We start from the raw sequence: 9,242 nt of genomic DNA, 5'->3' as shown, positions 1-9,242 counted from the left end.
GCGTATGTATATAAATCCTAAATAAGAGATAGTCTTGTGTTAAAGCGCAACATCTCAAATGAATGGGATGCTGCTGCGCTCCGACCCACCCGGACCACCAGGAAGGACCGCCCCCTCTACATTTTCAGACCGCTGCTCCCTCCCGCCGTGGGGCTCTGCGGCTGGCCGCTGCCTCCTCCTCCTCCTCCTCCTCTGGCTCCTCCTCACCCGCTCCTCCTCACCCTCCTCCTCTGGCTCCTCCTCCTCCTCTCCCTCCAGCCGCGGGGCTCTGCGGCTGTGCTGCTGCCTCCTCCTCCTGCTCCTCCTCCTCACCCCCTCCTCTGGCTCCTCCTCTGCCGATATAAACCCGGACGCTCCTTTTCCTTCTCACTTCTGCCTTCTTCCTGAATCCTCAACGTCAGTCGAAGGGCAAGCCGAGCATACAAAATGGTGAGTAACCGCTGACGTAGTGTGGGATCAGACCCCGCTGTCTCTGCTCCGCCGCTCTGCTCCCTCAGCCCGCGGGTGTGGACAGACACGGCTCTGTTAGGCATCATGGAGAAGGCCTTTTCAAATCGGTGGCCTTGTGGTCGTATTGTTAGATTGAAGACATATATATATACACAGTAGGCCTGTGTATGTACAGATATATATGTACATATAAATGATTGTTTTGTTTAAATGATGCCACATCATAGAGGTTAACATTGTTATTGTGATAATGTGTCGTTGTTCATCTATCGTTTTTGTTTCGTTTCAAAACGTAATGACAGAAGGGTGTGGTTGCTTTGTTACAAAAGATGGCTCAGGACCAGCTCGCCAGCTGCGTCCCAACCAGTATTGGAGGATCTGGGTCACATGACCCACTTCCTGAACTAGTCTGTTTGTCACTGTCCCAACGAGTTACGTCTTACCGTTCAACAATGGGACCGCTTCATTTTTTAAAAAACAAGTTATGATGTTAACATACATTGATCTTTGTCTTTGAAAAGAGGTCTCCTAAGTATTTGAATGGATGTGGACAATCGTGGCAGTTGGGTGTGTGTGGGGTGGGGGGGGGGGGGGGGGGGGGATGGATAGCGCAGACCGGAGGATAGGAGTGGTCAGGGCCCGGCCTAGCATGACTTGGTTGGCAGCCATTTTGCAGCTGTTGGTTTTTTTTTTTGCTCAGCGAGAGAAAGGGAGGGAGAGGGAGAGAGAGAGAGAGAGAGAGCAGGGGATAAGGGAGATCTCAGTTACACTGAATCTATGCAGCTGTACAGGATGGGGGAGGAGAGGTGGGGCGGGGCGGGGGGGAGGGGGGGAGAGGGAGGAGACGCAGGATGGAGATGCAGGGGAAGGGCAGCTCTGCCCGTTAGATTAAAGCATATCTAATTTCTATGCTTTTTCAATCAAATTGCCCATTTTATTAAAGCCAGTATCTTTTTACTACATTATTTTGTTTAAATCCTTTGAGATGGTGTTCATCCCAATGCAGGGTTTGAACTGCAGACAAGGGCCGTCTGTTTAGCTTTAAATGCATTCTAAACAAATCAATGCATGTCTTAATATTGTCCAAGTGGTTTTGCCTGGTTTATGCTAGTGAAATTAGTACTCAGGATCCTTGATCAGTGCAAGGTTTTCTGTGCCAAGTCACCATGCGGCTGGAAAGAAAAGGGCGGAGCCATCCCTATCAGACAAAGATGTTCTCTTTCATATCTGGACTATAGGGCTTTCAAAACGCATTGAACAATGATCAGCCTCTGCTTTTACTTAACCTCATTTCATTTGGGTTTTTATACGATATAAGCCATAATCCAAACATTTCCAGAAAGTAAAGCCCATGTTGGCCCTGGTGTATTCCTATCATCAGCCCTGACCCTAGCCTCTCTCTCTCCGCAGCGTGAGTGTATTTCTATGCATGTTGGCCAAGCCGGCGCCCAGATGGGCAACGCCTGCTGGGAGCTGTACTGCCTGGAGCACGGCATCCAGCCCGATGGACAGATGCCCAGCGACAAAACCCTTGGAGGGGGCGACGACTCGTTCAACACCTTCTTCAGCGAGACCGGCGCAGGGAAGCACGTCCCCAGGGCCATCTTCGTGGACCTGGAGCCCACCGTGATTGGTAAGGCCATCTGGTAGTACAATCAGCCAAAACATGCAGACATTAGGGTGCCGTTAAACCATGAGTCTGCTGGTAGCTTCTTTATGTAAAGAGGCTTCTTTATGTATGGATTAGATTATTAATTGAGTTTAATTGAGTGCGCTTTTCCTCTTCCAGATGAGGTGCGCACAGGAACCTACCGCCAGCTCTTCCACCCCGAGCAGCTGATCACTGGGAAGGAGGACGCAGCCAACAACTACGCCCGCGGTCACTACACCATCGGCAAGGAGATCATCGACCTGGTGCTGGACAGGACTCGCAAACTGGTGCGTTCCGTCATCATTGCATCTGATCCGATGTCTCACCTTTTTCAGATTCCTCTAGCACAATGTTCCAATGGGTTTTCAGATATTTTAATGATTTCTAGTATGCTTTTATATTGCCACTGATTGATGGAGTTATTGATTGACACTAATTAGTTTTCCTTGTGATTTGTGTCTCATTCTAGGCTGATCAGTGCACTGGCCTCCAGGGCTTCCTGATCTTCCACTCCTTCGGTGGAGGCACCGGCTCTGGCTTCACCTCCCTGCTGATGGAGCGTCTTTCTGTCGATTATGGCAAGAAATCCAAACTTGAATTTGCTGTCTACCCAGCGCCCCAGGTCTCCACAGCTGTAGTGGAGCCCTACAACTCCATCCTGACCACCCACACCACCCTGGAACACTCGGACTGTGCCTTCATGGTGGACAATGAAGCCATCTACGACATCTGCCGCAGGAACCTTGACATCGAACGCCCATCCTACACCAACCTCAACAGGCTCATTGGTCAGATTGTGTCCTCAATCACCGCCTCACTTCGCTTCGATGGTGCCCTGAACGTCGACCTGACTGAGTTCCAGACCAACTTGGTGCCCTACCCTCGTATCCACTTCCCATTGGCCACCTATGCTCCAGTCATCTCCGCGGAGAAGGCCTACCACGAGCAGCTGTCTGTGGCAGACATCACCAACGCCTGCTTTGAGCCAGCCAACCAGATGGTGAAATGTGACCCTCGCCATGGTAAATACATGGCCTGCTGTCTGCTGTACCGAGGTGACGTGGTCCCTAAAGACGTCAACTCTGCCATCGCTGCCATCAAGACCAAGAGAACCATCCAGTTTGTGGACTGGTGTCCCACAGGCTTCAAGGTTGGCATCAACTACCAACCACCAACTGTGGTTCCAGGAGGAGATCTGGCCAAGGTCCAGAGGGCCGTGTGCATGCTGAGCAACACCACTGCCATTGCTGAAGCCTGGGCTCGTCTCGACCACAAGTTTGACCTGATGTACGCCAAGAGGGCCTTTGTCCACTGGTATGTTGGGGAGGGCATGGAGGAAGGAGAGTTCTCCGAGGCCAGAGAAGACATGGCCGCTCTGGAGAAGGATTATGAAGAGGTGGGCACTGACAGCATGGGAGAAGAAGATGAAGAAGGAGAAGAGTATTAAAGGGCTGACACTGATTTCTGTGCTCTGCCATCATACATTCCAAGTTACATGATGGTAACACGTTTCTTGTTAGCCTAGTAAACCACATCATAATAACCTGTGGATCTCAGCCAACAGTATTATGAATAAAACAATTGAAAGTGTCACTCCAACTGTTGATTGTGTGAATCATTTCTGTAGATGTATGAGAATAACTTGCCTCAACATTAGATGCAGCTGATTTAAAATTTTTTAAATGCACCCATTTTAGGTATTATTTGTACATCATCCATAACATGGGTTTTGCAGGTATGTGCAGAATATATTATTTAGCATGGTGGCAAGGCAAATGTAATTCAATCCCATAACAACATAAACTGCATAAACAAAACCTGCCCTGACAAACTCATTTTGAAGTAGTCTATAATGTGTATTTTTTATTAGAACATACGTTATTACACAGCCTTAATATCATCCGTGTAGCAGCTAAAAGTGCCAGATTTTGAAATAGTAAAATAAATGATTAGTAAGATTACTATTTCAGACACTTAGCATTACGATACTTTACATGCATATAGTTTCAGTGAAAAGCCTTCAATAACCACTAGAGGGGAGCTTCGCTCACTGAGTCGTGTAGTTCACCATTTTGTAAGTACTAGAAGATCGACATATTTTTTTCGTATAAGTTTCTACTAGTTCGTTAGTATGTTGTTTCTTTCTCAAATACAAAATGAGAACATAGGCACTATTTCAGGTTATCAAATATATTTCTCAGAATGCACTACAGTGTTCAGTCCCTTTCTAAGTCCCTTAAGTACAAAGCACCAGAAGGCTGTGGGCTGCAGACAGACAGAGTGAGTGACGTTTCAAAACACCAGCATATTCCCGAGGCTGGGTTTAGTTTTTTTTCTCTCTCTCTCTCTCTCTCTCTCTCTCTCTCTCTCGCTCTCGCTCTCTCTCCCTCCCGCTCTCTGGCACTTTCTATCGCTCTCTCTCTCTCTCTCTCCCCCGCCCCCCCCCTCTCTCTCCCTCCCTCCCTCAGCCCGCTCTCAGCTGATAATGACGTAGCGCGCAGTTGATCCAACACACGGGTGCTGGAGAAACCGAGGCACTGTTGTCAACTTATGGTCACCGCGGAACCGTCCACAGAGGAGTAAGAGAGGAGGTATTCCGCGACAGCCATCGGCCTGTGTGTCGGCCTGTCCTGGGCCTGGCGGTGAGGCTTCTGACGGGTTCTGAGGGGCGCGTCATGCTGTGTTTGTAAGGTTTTGGAGAGCAGAGAAACGCATTCCTGAGCCACTACGGTCACATCACCAATTCATTCTGCTGCTGAACGACGCTCCTGTCATCTGATCTATTTCAAGGTACAGTCGTGGCTGCTCACAACATGTACCCGTCGGGGACCGTGTTTACCGTTGTAACCACGTTAGGATTATTGTTTCTGTACTTTGGTTTTAGGATACAAGGCAAGTGATTGCTACCGCCACCCCTTATGTGTGTGTGTGTGTGTGTGTGTGTGTGTGTGTGTGTGTGTGTGTGTGTGGTGTGTGTGTGTGTGTGTGTGCGCGCGCGTGTGCAAGTGTGTGTGTGTGTGTGTGTGTGTGTGTGTCTGACACTACAGCAGCTGTCAAATGCCATGGCATAGACTAGTACTCAAGCTGGAAATAACATACAGCAATACCACGTGCGTTTGGCCTCCCTCTCCCCTCCATATGAGCGCAGGGCTGTTCTCTAGGGGACCCACAGGCCCGGGTCCCACAGGCCCGGGTCCCACAGGCCCGGGTCATACAGGCCCGGGTCCCACAGGCCCGGGTCCCACAGGCGTCACTTTCCTTTTCGCTGGTTCAGCTACAACCTCCCCGTTGGCCCTTATCTGATGTCAGTTGTTCAGCCATGAGCATTACGGTCACAGAGGACCACGGAACCAGTTGGTGTTTCTGTTTTGGAGAAGAGGCATTCCTCAGACATTCCATGTGCATTCCTGGTTGTCCACTTTGAATGCCTTTTTTAGTCATTGCGTGTGAACATGAATAAATTCCTCTCTGACGCAGGGTCGTATAGATATGTTCGGTGCGTCATTTACTAAATAAAGTGGGAGCTTTTTTTTTCCCAGTGTTTTTTTAATTTAAAAAAATGCGTTTAGAAAAAGTGGATAGTCTCTTTAGAGTAACTGCCATTACATCATCGATATGAAACCAGGGTCAATGTAAGCTCATTCAAATTAGAATCAGTGTAATATGTAACATGCACCCTTGTGCAATACATTTGGAACATATCCAACTGTATTGCAAAAGGGGATTTCTGTCCTTTCTCTTTCCTTTCCATGCCTATTTATTGTCACTGAGTTCTGTGTTTGGCGATCTAGATCATTGAGGAGAAGGCAGAAGACATGGGGGATTACTATGAGGTCCTGGGAGTTTCTAAAACCGCCTCCCAGGAGGACATCAAGAAGGCGTGAGTACACAACGACGCTGCTCCTCAGGGTTAGCTAGTGGCTCCCTGCTCCTCAGGGTTAGCTAGTGGCTCCCTGCTCCTCAGGGTTAGCTAGTGGCTCCCTGCTCTATGTCCCCCGGGTCCTATGTTCCCTAACCCTAACCCTAACCCTAACCCTAGCGGCTCACTGTGGTTAAGGGTTAAGCGGCTCACTGTGGTTAAGGGTTAAGTGGCTCACTGTGGTTAAGGGTTAAGTGGCTCACTGTGGTTAAGGGTTAAGTGGCTCACTGTGGTTAAGGGTTAAGTGGCTCACTGTGGTTAAGGGTTAAGTGGCTCACTGTGGTTAAGGGTTAGGTACTGTCACATCAGTAGTTTGGGGTTAGGCAGTGTAACATCTTTTAGCTCAGTGGTCATTAGTTTCACACCTGTCGTTAAGGGTGAGGTCGTGTCTCAGATGTCGTTAAGGGTGAGGTCGTGTCTCAGCTGTAGTTAAGGGTGAGGTCGTGTCTCAGCTGTCGTTAAGGGTGAGGTCGTGTCTCAGCTGTAGTTAAGGGTGAGGTCATGTCACAGCTGTAGTTAAGGGTGAGGTCGTGTCACAGCTGTAGTTAAGGGTGAGGTCATGTCACAGCTGTAGTTAAGGGTGAGGTCATGTCACAGCTGTAGTTAAGGGTGAGGTCATGTCACAGCTGTAGTTAAGGGTTAGGTCATGTCACAGCTGTAGTTAAGGGCTAGGTCGTGTCTCAGCTGTAGTTAAGGGCTAGGTAGTTTCAGCTCAGGGTTAATGGTTAGCAGTGTGTCATAGTTACCGTTGTAAGTGGTGTGGCTTTTACATTATGTTAAACCATAGTTATTCCATGTAACAATACCCTTATCAGTGATATTATATTAAAAAGAAAACAATCAACATTTAAAATGAATTGGCTGTTGAAAGAATGAATCTGAAAGAGATTGGATCTCAAATAGCTGTGGGTTGGGAGACTACCTTGGGCTGTGCTCTCTGTCTCCTCAGGTACAGGAAGCAGGCTCTGAGGTGGCATCCAGACAAGAACCCAGACAACAAGGAGGGGGCGGAGAAGAAGTTCAAAGAGCTGGCTGAAGCCTATGAAGTTCTGTCTGACAGTGAGTCTGGCTGGCAGCAGATCGTTGTTCAGCTGGGAGAAATGGGAGCCAGAGAGATGGATGAAGAGATGGTTGGCTGAATGAATCGAAGAGCGGGTCGGTTGGCTGGGTTAGTTAGGTTGTTGTCGCTGGTGGGGGGGGGATCAGTACGAGACCAATGAGCTCAGTGGAGCTCAGGGTTTTGTGACACGTGGTCTATGGTGAGGGAGGAGTTCTGAGGGGATTCGGTGAGGGAGGATCAGAATTATTCTTAAACAGACAGATGAGTTTGAGAAGATTGGTTTGCATCCTTCTATCCATTCCATCCGAGTGGGTAGTGGCGGTGATGGGTAGGGTGGAGTTGTAGGGGTGTGGGTGTGGTCGTCATAGCAGCATCAGAGGTGATGGTGGTGAATGACGTAGGCGGTGAAGAGAGGGAGGAGCAAACCATGACTGGACCTTGGGTGACAGCCTGGGGAATAGTGGCTCCTATTGATATTAACAAGTGTTGTCTTTCTGGGGGGTGGACTTGAACCAGGAGGGGCCCGGGGTGAGGGTGGAGAGATGATGATGATGATGATGATGATGATGATGATGATGATGATGATGAATTTAGTTGGCCTATTAATTGACCACTTGTTGGTCAGTGAGTCAAGAGCCTCACTGAGTCAGGGGGGCCGTAGCTAGTGGGTATGTCCGGCTGTGTGTATCGACACTGTATGAGTCACGCCATGTGCATCCGTCTCTCTGGCCGAGTAGCTCTCCTTACAGCTCAGCCTCAGCTGTTGGACTCATGAGTCACCGTGGTTACCACTATCACGTCTCGCTGTAGCCAGACTTTATTTTGTGCGTGTGTTCATGTTATATTTGAGTGTCAGTGATTGGTCTGTGTTTTCCTTGTGACTTGCAGAGAGTAAACGCGCGTCGTATGACAGCTATGGAAACGACCGGATGCCACGCAGAGGTAGGTCATTTATTATTATTATTATACATTATTATATTATAATTATATGACATTATTATACATATTATACAGCATTAGACACATAAGTTTATCAGGCATTTAGATTATTGAAAATGTTAGCTATTTTCCAAAAGCAATTGTGATATGTATTAAACTATTAATGTAATTACATACAATTTAAATGTGTATAGAACGTGGAATGTACAACTGTTGATGTTAATTTTATGGTCTTGTAGAAATGTATACAGTTCTATTGTCTCTCTCTCTCTCTCTCTCTCTCTCTCTCTCTCTCTCTCTCTCTCTCTCTCTCTCTCTCTCTCTCTCTCTCTCTCTCTCTCTCTCTCTCTCTCTCTCTCTCTCTCTCTCCCTCTCTCTCTCTCTGTCTCTCTCTCTACCAGGCTCCCCCGGCTCCCCCACAGACTTCCCCTCGGACTTCCCAGGGTTCAGCTTCACATTCCGCAGTCCGGACGAGGTGTTCCGGGAGTTCTTCGGCAGCCAGGACCCCTTCGCTGGCTTCTTCGGTGCGTCAGATCGGCCTCACAATAAATAATGCAAAATGTAATGCATGAAGTGCATGCAGAGACCTATGCATGGTCGCTTTACTGCCAGAGGTGCATTCATCAGAAGAGGGCATCTTTAGGCTGTGTCAGGCTATGTTTTGAATAGTATTGTATTTACTGTATATATAATATTAATTTTTATCTCTCTCTCTCTCTCTCTCTCTCTCTCTCTCTCTCTCTCTTGCGCGCTCTCTCTCTCGCTCTCTCTCTCTCTCAGATGACTTCTCGTCATTCGGAGGGATCCACAGTCACGCTGGTGGTTTCCATGACCGCCCAGGCCCCTCCTCCCGTCTTGGCCCTGGTCGGTTCTTCTCCTTCCCGGCGCCTGGAGGTAAACATTAGGAGACTGATGGTGCTGGCGGTGACTCACACTCACTGGTCACCACGTAAAGACGCACACCAGCATCATCTCTGTTCAAAGCAGAGAATGCTTCTAGATGGTTGTGTGTGTGTGTGTGTGTGTGTGTGTGTGTGTGTGTGTGTGTGTGTGTGTGTGTGTGTGTGTGTGTGTGTGTGTGTGTGTGTGTGTGTGTGTGTGTGTGTGTGTGTGTGTGTGTGCATGTGTTTTGGGCGTGTGCGTTTGCACATGCACATCCATGGGCAGGATTGTTCAGTGGCAAGGATGTTCGACCCAGCCAAAAAGTGGTGGGTTTGATTCCC

At 48.5% G+C, this 9,242-nt stretch overlaps 2 protein-coding genes across 4 annotated transcripts in view; both read left to right on the top strand.

The window, feature by feature from the left end:
• The first annotated feature begins 308 nt into the window (after positions 1-308).
• On the top strand, positions 309-3,705 carry LOC311358421 (tubulin alpha chain). The gene is made up of 4 exons (XM_084478441.1): positions 309-429; positions 1,861-2,083; positions 2,240-2,388; positions 2,571-3,705. Exons 1-4 carry the CDS (start codon positions 427-429, stop codon positions 3,546-3,548), a joined length of 1,353 nt encoding a protein of 450 aa, XP_084334567.1. The 5' UTR covers positions 309-426; the 3' UTR covers positions 3,549-3,705.
• Positions 3,706-4,613: 908 nt separating this feature from the next.
• The window catches only part of dnajb2 (DnaJ heat shock protein family (Hsp40) member B2), an 11,779-nt gene continuing 7,150 nt past the window's right edge, over positions 4,614-9,242 (top strand). For 2 of the 3 annotated variants that reach the window (XM_084478709.1, XM_084478707.1), the window contains exons 1-6: positions 4,614-4,891; positions 5,893-5,981; positions 6,970-7,079; positions 7,969-8,022; positions 8,421-8,543; positions 8,800-8,913. In XM_084478709.1, the coding sequence (XP_084334835.1) occupies positions 5,917-5,981; positions 6,970-7,079; positions 7,969-8,022; positions 8,421-8,543; positions 8,800-8,913 (466 nt within the window). In that variant the 5' untranslated portion in view covers positions 4,614-4,891; positions 5,893-5,916. The remainder of the gene's footprint in view (positions 4,892-5,892; positions 5,982-6,969; positions 7,080-7,968; positions 8,023-8,420; positions 8,544-8,799; positions 8,914-9,242) is intronic. The other variant, XM_084478708.1, reaches the window with a different exon arrangement.

The sequence above is a fragment of the Micromesistius poutassou genome (assembly GCF_964030765.1).
Source record: "Micromesistius poutassou genome assembly, chromosome: 14".
In the NCBI taxonomy this organism is placed as follows: domain Eukaryota; kingdom Metazoa; phylum Chordata; class Actinopteri; order Gadiformes; family Gadidae; genus Micromesistius; species Micromesistius poutassou.
This window is presented reverse-complemented; position numbering and strand designations above follow the sequence as displayed.